Source organism: Clinocottus analis, unplaced genomic scaffold, assembly GCF_023055335.1.
Source record: "Clinocottus analis isolate CAN_PGR_092001 unplaced genomic scaffold, fCliAna1.0.p SCAF_21, whole genome shotgun sequence".
Classification (NCBI taxonomy): Eukaryota; Metazoa; Chordata; class Actinopteri; order Perciformes; family Cottidae; genus Clinocottus; species Clinocottus analis.
In genome coordinates, this window is record NW_027175943.1 from 6,605,707 (window position 1) to 6,617,714 (window position 12,008).

The 12,008-nt window shown below is 40.5% G+C and overlaps 1 protein-coding gene across 2 annotated transcripts in view; it reads left to right on the plus strand.

Moving 5' to 3' along the window:
* LOC137792634 (glucosidase 2 subunit beta-like) overlaps window positions 1–12,008 on the plus strand; it is a 104,411-nt gene that overhangs the window by 8,883 nt on the left and 83,520 nt on the right. For both annotated transcript variants that reach the window (XM_068588375.1, XM_068588376.1), the window contains exons 6-8: window positions 421–550; window positions 6,834–6,903; window positions 10,862–10,940. In XM_068588375.1, coding sequence (XP_068444476.1) covers window positions 421–550; window positions 6,834–6,903; window positions 10,862–10,940 — 279 coding nt within the window. The remainder of the gene's footprint in view (window positions 1–420; window positions 551–6,833; window positions 6,904–10,861; window positions 10,941–12,008) is intronic.

The following is a 12,008-nucleotide window of genomic DNA, read 5'->3' on the forward strand; positions in this document are numbered from 1 at the left end:
TGGAGGCTATAAGTCACCTATCCTGTTGTCAACACTTGAATTATCAACATATATTGTTTCTCTATAACTGTTGATTGTTAATGTGATTTTATATATATATATTATATGTATTTATATAATGATTTTACAGTTGTGTAGAAAAAAGGAAAAAGGTTCTCTTAGGTTCTGGTGAGATATTTCGCTCTGGGCAAACAGGTTTGATTGAAACGGAATGACCAGAATTTAAAAATGTTTTTATTGATTTATTTGGTGACTTTTGGTTGACCTAATCTTAATCAGATTGTCAATTTATGTTTAGTGTGAAGTTATTTGCGCAATGACTGACTCTAATCTAGAAAACTGACCTTCTGTGCTAGAACTGTAATTGAATAAGATGAAAGTGATGTTGATGTTGTCTGTCTCTCTATTGTCTCTCTTCAGGCCCAGCTCCGAGAGCTTCAGCAGGTAGCCGAGGACCTACAGATCAAATTAGAGGAACACAGAAGGAGGAAACACGAGGCCGATCGACTCAAAGAGCAAACATTAAAGGCGCTGGAAGCAGGGGACAGCAGTAAGTGTCTTTCCACCTTTAACCTGCCATGATTTGGTTTTGAGTTCATTCAAAGCAATTTGCTCAATCCACAGAATTGCTTCAGTTTGTAGATCATAGGTCATTGTTGCGGCTACCACAGGGCAGCATCCGTTTTATTTCAACTCGGCCTTCTTACGTTGAACAAAAGTAAATTGCCCTTAGCTCCTCCGGCCAGATAGTCAGGAAGACAAATGGTAGAACATCAGAAATGGCTGGAAGGGTTAAATACAGATGCCTGCGCCATTGAAATAAATGGACTCGGCAAAGACTGCTGAGGAACAGCACATTGCAGTCCCACTGCTCTCCTTTCACGTTCCTCAAACCTCCAGAGAGGAGTTGCTTATGACTCACAGGAAAATTCCCTTATCGCTCCGAGCACTAGCTGGCTCGGCATTTTAGTGACGTTCAGACTTGCGTATGTGAATGTACAGAAAGTTGGATAGGAAATGGGCGTAATATTTTTTTTGCAAGTCCATAAGGAGTTAGAGACATCATATATGTGTGTTGGAAGCAGAGGATAGAGATCTCATATTACTTTTCTTTTGTGTCTTTAACACACATCAAGCTGGTTGAATGTCAATATATCAAACAAGATACATCAAACAAGGATCTTTTGAATACTTTTTAATGCTTTGTCGTCATGCTTTTAATGTTCTTCTCTGATGCCATGAAATGCTGGCAGTTGATCGTCGAGTTTCAAACTGACCCTCAAGTTTTAAGTTTTGATTGCAATAAAGGTCATTTGACTTTGCTGGTTCCTCTGAGAAAACATCCATCAAGCTTTCCACTGTGCCAGCTGACCTTTGCTAGACGTCTCCAGCCCCCCCATGTTCCTGAGCCTGTCATTCTTTGCTTCCATTACTGCTCATCTACAGGGCGTAACAACCATCAATCAATTTTCATGTCTGTGTTTGCGGGTCTTGTCCAAGTTGGCTTTCCATCGAGGCTTTTAGTGAAGGAAGGAAGGAAGGAAGGAAGGAAGGAAGGAAAGAAGGAAGGTTTTTAAAGGCTTCTTATTTTGCATTTTTCCTGCCTGCAACCTAAGAAGTTACATGTTGATTAATACTTGAATTTCAGTAAATAAGCACCATTAATCTGCCAAAAGCAAAAGCTGTATGTTCCCTGACTCGCCTAACTGTCATTATTTTGGGGTAGCAAGTTGATACTGCTTTTACGCACATGTTGAGTCCATTTTTAAAGTCAAGTAAATGTAAAGCCCAGTAAAGAACAGATTGGATAAGTGAAGTAATTGTCCAGGAAGTATTTTCTCAACGCGTTACTTTTAAATGTGATGGATTTATTTTGAATTCAATCTGGCTAATGCATGGCCCTAAGTTGAGTCTGTTTTTCTGATGGAGTGCATGGCAACAGTAATGCTGTGTTCACACTACGATGGAACAAGAGCAACAAAACGGCCGAGCGTGGTCAGCTACATTGTCTGCAGGTCGCTGTGGAAGTGTTGCCCGAGCTCTTGTTGGTGTGATTATGTTGTTATAAACCACTGGGAACTCTCTCACAGCACTTCTTTTAGTTGGTTTAGAACAGGGTGAAACCAAAACACATGATTGGTCGGCGCGTCATCGGAGCACTGAAATAAGTTAACACCAGCTCAATTTATAGCTCGTCACACAATGAGAGGTGTCGCACGCTGGTTTACAGCGCCATTGAAATTGACTTGTCGACTGTTCCTGTGTCACTTGGAGTGTAAAAGCAGCGTTGGATCATTTAGGTTAAAGTTTGAAATCTTTCTTGCCAGCAGCGTTTTTACACTTCAGTCTATACAGTAATACCTCACCCATATTCAAATTAACTTGCAATTGGCTCGAAATTCCAAATTTCAAGAGTTTCTTGGATTACACAGGTCTTTAAAAGTCTCAAAATGGTCACTGTTTTCTCTATACCCACTCTTTAACATCTTGTAATTTTGTAATAATATTTACATTCTTTCGACTTATTTTCACCCCCAATTCAATGACTAACGCATATATTGTCTTAACATGTCATTTTGAGTGCTTTTATAAATCAAACCTAATATCAAACCTCTCTCTCTCTCTCTCTCTCTCTCTCTCTCTCTCTCTCTCTCTCTCTCTCTATCTCTCTATCAATACCTCTGTATCTCTCTATCTATACCAATGTATCTCTATCCTTAAAGGACAGAAGACCCATGAGGACACATTTTGAGTTATCCCAAATAAATATCGCATGAAAGAGGTTTTTTTTTTCTTTTTCCATGAGCGCCTTGTCTTTCCCTTCATGACCTGTCAATAGTCCGTGTCATAATAGGAAGGAAAAGCCAGAAGAACAAGCAGCTGAGCCTGCAAAGTAGAACTTAACAGTCTTTCCCCTTTACGGCTGCTGTCGCTCAAGCGTGTCTCCAGGGCTTCTTGCGCAGTTATTGAGAAGTTTTAAAGGGCCAGGTTATTTGTACCCTCAAATGAAATTGCAGTTTCTCAAGGTGCAGTGCTTTTGGTACAATGAAACAATACTTGAACGACTTGGAGATATTGGATGTTGTTACAGTATGAGTTGCCCTATTTCATGTCGCTCGACATGAACATGCTTTTACAGGACCATGAGTGCGTGCTATTTCAGGAAGAAGTGTTTGTGAAACTGCAGTGTGATACTTTTACGCAGTCCAACTAATAATACAAATATTGTATTATTAGGTAATAATTAACTAATACGTTAAAATACAAGAACAATGTACAAAGAATACATTAGGTAACTCGGTATCTACGATTCTGTTACACTTTGCAATGCATGCTGGGAAATCTGGTTATAAACTCATTGAATAACAAAGACTTTGATGTGATGGACTATCAGAAAGAACAGTGATCATGTTTGTTTGTCTTTAAAAAAAAAATCCTTTTTAATGGACAGCTTCAATAAGCTTTGGGTTCACAAGAAGGTCTCTTCCTTCTCTGATGTTTATTCGATATGATCTCCTCATAAAAAGACACATTGGATTCATGTCTGTAACTCTCTTTAATGGTACGTCCCAGTATGCAAAGCTACACCGTCTCAGAGTTCACCCACAGTTTGAGGAGATTTCCACAAATTCATCGGTAATCCAGCGGTTGACCTGATTTTCTCTGGCGGCACCGTCTTTCATTCCTCCTGTTACTCATGTTTCCAGAGGTACACGAGTGCAGTTAGACATACGATGTCCACATCTTGTAGCATAAATGAGATGTACCGAGATGGCAGGCTGCCTCAGCAGCCAAACCAGTATATGCACAACATTTATTTGGTTTTATGGTTCCTAATGTTTTAGATAAACTGTACATTATGTATGGACAAAATAGAAAATGTCAAATCTGGGTACAATTCATTGTTCATTCTTTGGAATTTGAGGATCATGCCATTTCCATTGCCAATTTTAGCATTTTTTCCCCTAGCCCTACAGCCAAGCACAATGATTAGATGATGTCAAATTGATGTCATATCCAGTCATGTGTATTTATTAGATTCCCCAGCAGTGGTGGTAGTAGTAGTACCACCACCAAAGCAGAGTCCAAGTCATTACATAGTCAGATATGCCATTTTTAGTTTATGAAAGTTTGCCGTTCCCTTTTGAATTGTTTGTTCATTAGGAATCATAAAACCAGACTCTAGCACAGGAATTAGCGACATGTTTGTGTCAGATGTCAGAGAGACATTCTGATGCATAAGTAAACCACATGGTCCTCAACTTGGTATAAGAAGGTTTGGGACAGGTACAGGTACATTCTCACAGAATCACAAAAGCGTATCTTTTCCCCTACCATAGTTTAGCCTGAGGGAGATCATTAACGGTGTTGTCTTGGAAGATAACTGATTTTGACATAATCTGACTAATTATTAGCAGAGGCCGAGAGGTATCGTATTCACAATAAAATGCCGATATCAGACAAGTAAGACGTGATGATCCAAAGACCAGATTTACACCTAATCAAAACTTGCATCTATCTTGAAAAAAAAGATATAGATAGATAGATAGATAGATTTCCTCTTAATACATGTTATCATAGAATATATTTCATTGAATATTATATATGTTTTTACATTTTATGTTTGAAACATCTTTGTGTTATGTTTATTCGATAGTCCCCAGCCAGCAAAAACTAGAGACTTTGCAGTTCATCCAGTAGGCTACTATTTTATAAGTTTCCATTTAGTTTGGTCACTGCTACTGTTAGCTATAGTATAATTCGTGGATGGAGTCATAGTTTGGTTCATAATTAGTTTTCTGTATATCAATAAAACAAGCTAAGTGGAAAGATTAGATAGTTTAAAGGCTAATTTGGCTTTACGTGTGGGAACCTAAGATGCAATACGGCAATTGGCTCAGCGACTTTAATCACAACCCTAAATTTCTGATGTGATGTAAATGAGTGAGCCATTGATTTTGTACGTACACTGCAATGTTCGTATAGTGCTGCAGTGTTTTCTGAATGTGACGCAGCATGACTCATTCTGTAAACCGGCACCATCTGATGCACCGTTTAGGGTGAAACAATTATTTGCACATGCTATCCTTATATTTACAGTATCTGCTGTGTTCTGTAAAATAAAGGTTCAGTACAACACCTGCAGTATTTTGGTTCATCTCCATCTCAAAGCTTTTTTTCTTTCCCTCAGAAAGAGGTAATTTCCTGCCTCAAAATATTGCTTATACTGGATAAAAACAAGCAAATGTGTGTTACGTTAGCCTTGGAGTGCACAGCTTACAATAACAAAGAAAGCTCTTTGTGGATGACACACTCTGTAGCCGAGGCGTAGATCTGCCGTCTCCTGCTGATATGTTCCATTTTCTCTGTTCTTTGTTCCTCTCTTATTTTACGAGTATGCTGCGCTATCGCCAGGGCAACATGGGTGGATGAGTGATGGTGTCCATTAGTAAACATAGCCCCCTATATGTGCCATCGGCCTAAAAAGCCAATGTCTTGAACCTCCTTCCTCTCTTTTCCTTTTTTCCCCCCCGCCCTCCTACTCTCTCGTCACTTATTTTCCACATTCTACCCCACTCTTACCTTTTACCACACCGCCCCCCCTCCATCTATTTCTTCCCTTGCCTTCCTCTCCTCCATCTATCCTCCTTATGGTTGTTTTTCATAGCTGCAGCTCTGCAGTAGAGGGAGGGATGAGACCATTTCTCTTCCTCCTTTTGTGCACAATTTTTTTTTGCGAGGCAGAGACTCGAGAACGGGTTCAGAATGTCAAGCATTAGGTTGGGAATAGAGCGCTGTTCAAACAAAAGAATAGGCCACTAATATGACAGATGCTGTGTGTATTGCAGAAGAATATTAGCAAATCTTGTTTTTCTACTTGGCTGAGTAGAGTCAACAACGGGGGTGAGGAATCTGGCTCCTTACTACATATTCGCTGCTTCCGTTAATGTTGTTGTTGATGAGAAGGGGTACACAATCTTGCATCTTTTTAAACTCAAATCACCCAAAACAACATGGCAGTATGAATATGAATTAAAGGTTCATTTTTGTCAGACTGCATTTATGAACTGGGGTTTAGCATCATTTTTTTTTACACCCTACATCACACACTCAACCCATGCGCTCTACTGTACACTGAAAAAAAATGCTAATTTCACAATTAGCTTTTCTGTGATTAGTACGGAAAGGTAATTGCGGCGGATGTGCAATTAGTATTATGTAAAGTGCTTTTCCCCAGACTTAGGGGCCAATCAGTTTGCCCCTTTACATTCTCCGTTCTACTGATGATGTGGGAGATGCTTAGTGCCGAACATAAGAGAACTTCCTCTCCCTCCCACTCCGATGAATACGATTCACAAAATGAATCAGTTGGGGTCACAAGCTCGCGGGAAAGGGGGGTTGAGCAATTTTTTTTGCGTCTCCTTTTCATCTGCCTGTGAATATGAATGGAGAAGAGGGAAATCGCTGTCATACCAGCCGTTACAGCACAAAGCCTCCTGATTGCATTCTGGACTCTGACATCCTTCTTTTTTTTCTACAGGGAAACCAAATGGTCTTGCACAGTGCGACTGACTCTTTGCCTGATTGGCCAACAAGCTCCTCTCTTCCCCATATTTTTTAAAAACTAACTCCAACTCTGTCCTTTTTTCTATCCCCACCTCACTGTTTGACATTAGTTGGATCATATTTGTAGCAGTCATCCAACACAGCTTTGTAATGGAAGATATTACTTCATCATGACTCACTGTGCTTAAAAGATGATCAGCTAGAATGTTGTGTCTTTAAACTATCAGGTCATTCTGCATTAACCCAGATATCATTTTTCCTTTTAGGTCTTTTTAGACGTCAGAACAGAACAGTAACCAGCACGTTCCAGTTACTGGACAGCAATAAAGATGGCAGGTAATTAACATGCAGATCTTTCCTTCTTTGACAATTGAAAACCTTATGGCTTCAGTTTTCATGCTCATTTTGTCCAATGCAAACCCATTTAAATGACTCAGGGCACCATGACAACCCTCCAACGTCTATTCATATCCTAGCCTTCAAATGTTAATAAAAACGGAAACATTTTGTTTTAAAAACTCTGTTGGCAAAGATTTTCAGATGTAAGGATCCACTGATATTTTTACACTGAAACTGTTTTCCCCTGAGGATTTTACTCTTGCCAGGGTGAAAAGGTTTCTGTCACAGTATTGAGATTGCTATGAAATCCAATACTAAAGAAATTCCTAAAGCATATTTGCTCTCAGTTTTGGCTTTTCTCCTCCTACTGTGCAGTTTAAAAATGTACCATAGTGCTTAAAGGCTGGGGAGTGTGTGGGGAAAAAGGGAACAAGGTTGAAGGTTTCCAATCTTGCTTTATAATTCAGAGGTACCGTTTTTCTGTCAAATGATCTGCTGTCTTTGAATAGTGTGCTTCTTCAACTAAACTGTGTAGTTTAACCGTTGGATACTAAAATGAGCAAGCATTATTGATGCATATATCTGACTTAAATATTATCGTAAGAGTGGACCTACTTTTGACCTGTAAAGCTTTTTCAATGACAAACTGCCGATTTAATTTATCAGCCTCGAGCTAACTCCATAAATTTGCACAAAAGATTAAAAGCTCTCCTTTTAGAACACTTATAGCTTTATGTGTGCATGAAAACAAAGGTAGCTTTATGTAAAGAATGTAACCTGTGGTGTCTGTCCACATGGGGCATCAGAACTCACTCCCTTGTAATTATTGTAGTCCTCAATTGAAATCCAGCTAATGCAGCAAAGTGAAGAAACATAAATGAGTAAGATGACGATCCGTTTTTAGCTTGTGCATTTATAGTATCTTTTATTGCTCATGCTTTCAGATAAATGGCTGTTTCTTGACATTCACACCGATATGTGTCTGCACAACATTCATTAGTTCCACCTTAACTTCTGATGCAGCGAATACTCATCAGTCTGAGCTGAAAGCACACATAGCATTCCTCCAAACTTCAACACCCATTTGTTCTTCAGCAAACTTGAACAAGCATTTCATTGCCTTATTGCATTGTTTAATCTTTAAGTCCCCACAGACCCGCTTGTCGCCGCCCCCTACCCAATCTCCCAGCTTCGCCTCAGTCACCCGAGCCGAAGCACTTGCTGTCGTGAGCAGTGTTTAACCTTTTCCGGCATTAAAGAGGCAAGAAACTTATATTTGCTGGTGGCTTGCAGAAAAACAGAGCGCGTCATCTCCAATGAGCCTGTCTTCTTCATGCTTCTCCAGCGCTATCCCCACCCTGAAGATTCTCACCTTCCCAAACCACGCCTGGAAAAAACAAAAATCAATACTGCTTAAGCTAACCAGGCATATTCTCGTAGAAAGGAAGCAGGGCTGGGCATAGTAAACTGAAAGCGCTATAAAACATATGCCCGCATTGAGGTCGAAGTGCTTGTGCAGCGTTTTTTTTTTCCCAGGGAGCGCCATGTGCTCACTTATGCATTCCTGCGCCTGGATGTGTACCATTATTTAGCTCGCCCCCCCCCCCCCCCCCCTCGCCCCCCCGATCCCGTCCCATTCCCTCCCCAGCTCTGCCTCCATCCATCCACTCCATCCCGCTCCATGCCAAGCTGTCTCTCTCCGCGGGATGCGCTTAAACAAACACATTACTAAGGTGGAAATATCTGCAAGTGCCGCTTATTTCGATGCAGCCATTATTTCAGTCCGTCAGTCAATGGGATTCGGTGAGCTGGCCATCTCGAGGCAGGACATGTATTGATGCCCATTTGAATAAAGCAGGAGGTGGAGGCTTTGTTTATGTATGCTACATCACCATTTTTCTTGTGCTTCTCTGCAGCTCACACGCCCGCGTGTCGAGCTTGATTTAGCTGCCGTTATGATAAATGCAAGTCCAAAGTCAATGGCATACCTGATGCTTGCACATTGCCAGGCAATTTGCTGACATTGAACTGGATTAGCATGCACATTGCAGACTCTTTATCTTGTTAAAAAAAAAGAAGCTCTTGGCTTTGTCCCTAATGACACTTAGCAAAACACTACCCCGTTCTTAATCCACCCGATTGGAATTGCTAATTATCTTTAATGCAGATTCACAGATAATTGTTCTCTCATTCATACTGTGAACTAATCTCATGTTTGTGTCTATTTAGCCACCAATAATTGCTTCACGAAAAAAAAGCAACCCTTTATTTTTGTTTTCATGAAGTTGTGAATCCACTCTGAAATACATGATGGAATATGTCAGACGCTAACATGCTGCTGATTATCATCATAATTGTATTTGAAAACAAAAATTAACAAAGTAGAAATGTCATTGTTCCTGGGATTTATGGATTAACAGGTTCAGACATTTTTTTTCTCACATCTAGAACATGCAGTTAGTAAAGATGTGTCTGATACTTTTTACTTTATTTTTTTTTATCAGTTTGTGTTATGCGGGACAGTATCGCTCTCACACTGTTCATTAAGGCAGCTTGTGGACTTCCTCACCATTATTTTATGACCAACCTTCCCAAGCGCCACACACACAAGTGCAAGCCACTGTGCCAGCTGGCAGGCAGTTGGCAGCCCAGTGCAGGATTAACTGGTACCAGTATGCTGGCCTATAAATAGAGTCTACCAACTGCTTCAGGAAATGAACCATGATGTAGCCTCCCAAAGGCCCACAAACAGGTTGTGCTTTGTATTTCCCCCTCCCCCAAGTCTCTGTCAGGATTATAAGTGTACATGTGTGTAAGAGTGAGTTCCCTCATGTTTATTACTGTCTCTTTTAGTCAAACCCACTGTAGGTGTGCATTGCAAAGCACCTCCTTTTTAAGATGCCATTATCTATATGTGCATAAATGCCCTCTGTGATTGGAGCCGAAGCCGGTTTTCTTCACAACAAAATGTTACACAGCCGCTGCTTAGCAGCCTCTGTGCCGCCTCACAATAGAGAGCCATTGTTTTTCTCTAGCACTTACCCCGAGCATTGATCCTCTGTAGTGGAACAAGCTATTCGCTTTGTATGTTATCCTGCACTTCCGCTTTTGATGGACTCGCAGGATTGATCCTGCCTATGCAGTCATTATCTGGGCTCAGTAATGTTAGTTTAGGTGGAACCTCTGAAAGAAAGACCCCAGCAGGGAAGTGTGGCTTTGGAAAAGATCTAAGTGTTCCAGGATAAAAGGTGGTGTGCATGGTTTTGATTGTGCTTTGTGTTGTGTTTTCTGCCATGTGGAGGAAAATAGGCTGAACGGACAGGGGAACTGCGTGAATGTATTGTCGACGGAGCCCAAACTGACCTCAAGAATGAGCTCACCCCAAAAAGTGGTGTTCAACTTCCCCTCGGATCAGATGAAACACCAGTAACCTTTGTTTGCGTTTCAATATTCAGTGAGTTAGCTGGTGCTGCTTTATTCTGTCACATCTAGAGGAAAATAGAAGTACTGACTGGTCCTTTGAGAACTCCAAACAGCTTGTGCACCTTAATCCATGTTTTGTGAAGCTAAAAGATCAGGCTTTGGGTCCAAAACATTTTACTTTTGTATTTTAGTTCTTCCTTTGTAGCAACCACCTCCAACAAGTCGAGTGGGCATGTTTTCCTGGCCCTTCAGTTGCTCTGGAATTCATACATTGTTCACAGGTTGTTAGCTGTAGCGGTGAAGGCATTGACATTTTCCTAGCAACCAATCGTGTTTAAAAGAAGAAAAGAAAAAAGGAATGCTAATATACAAAGTGCATTTTTTATAAACTTGAGTTGAATCATTCAGCTCATCCCAAGATGGTAACTAACATGTATTTATTTATTTGTAGTGTAGGATGACATTCATAGTTAATGTACCAACATACAAAGAGTAATACACTGCTGCTATCTGTCATTTCTGTACACAACAGTATAACCGGGGATGAAGTCCAGGCTAAAGTGGCCCTTGTCCACGATGAGGAGCGGGTTCTCTCTGAGGATGAAGCAGCGGTAAGTTGTCTGCTATTCATACGGTTTATTCTCCAATGCTGCTGAGTTCTCAGGGCCACCGAGGGTGCAAGGAGATGCAGCCTTCACTGAGGTTGTGTAATCAGGCCATTGAAGTACTTGGTTTCCCTGACAAACAAGTGTTGCAAGCTATTTGTGATCTACAGTATATCATCGAACGACATTTGTATTCAGCATGTCCACCTTTCTACTAGACTAAGTAACCTTTGAAGGATATGGTAGGCTTTTAGTCTATATTTTCCTTATTGTCAATACATCCCATGAAACTAATAAGATATACATTCTGTAGAATGGCTTAGTGATATCCTGAAACAACTGGAAAGCTCTCAGCAAACCTTCCTCTAACAGCAATGAATAGTGCATTTCTTTAAAGAACTATACACAGTCAGTGCACAAGTGAGTAATTACAGTTGTGTATGTGACATTCAATAAAAAGTACAAGCTCACTATTGCATCCTACAACCATCATCAATCCATACTGTATTACATATATATGCATCAGATCTGAATCTAATATAAATGCTTTAAGATATTCAATATTACTCATATTGTCAAGCCGCTAAACAAACAACAAACCTCGATACGTCTTCATCGGCCGGCTTTCTCTGTGGTTTCACTTGTTCTTGCTAGCGTTGACTGTCTGTCTTCCGGGTTGACTGTTTTCTCCACTCGTACAACAGGGTCCCTTCCAAATTCATTTGAATTCTGAACAGGATGAGCACAGTTTCCCAACAGTGATTTTTCCCTCAAGCTGCAGTGTGTGAGAACGCGACTGTCGGTTTCACTTTAAACTTGTTGAGCATCCCTCTTACCAAGCAGCACATATCAACATCTCTGGCTGTAAACATAATGGCTAGAGCTGAATTTTTCCACTTCTTCTCGCTCTTCCTATTTCTAATATAAATGGCAATTGATATGCGCAATCATACACTCCCGCTCAAAAAAATAAACAAAATCTGTTGTGTTCTCCTACTGCGGGGCAGGAAGGGTTCAGCTTGTGAGTACGTCGTCACACTGCTGAAAATGTGTTTACGGAGATGTTCAAATGTA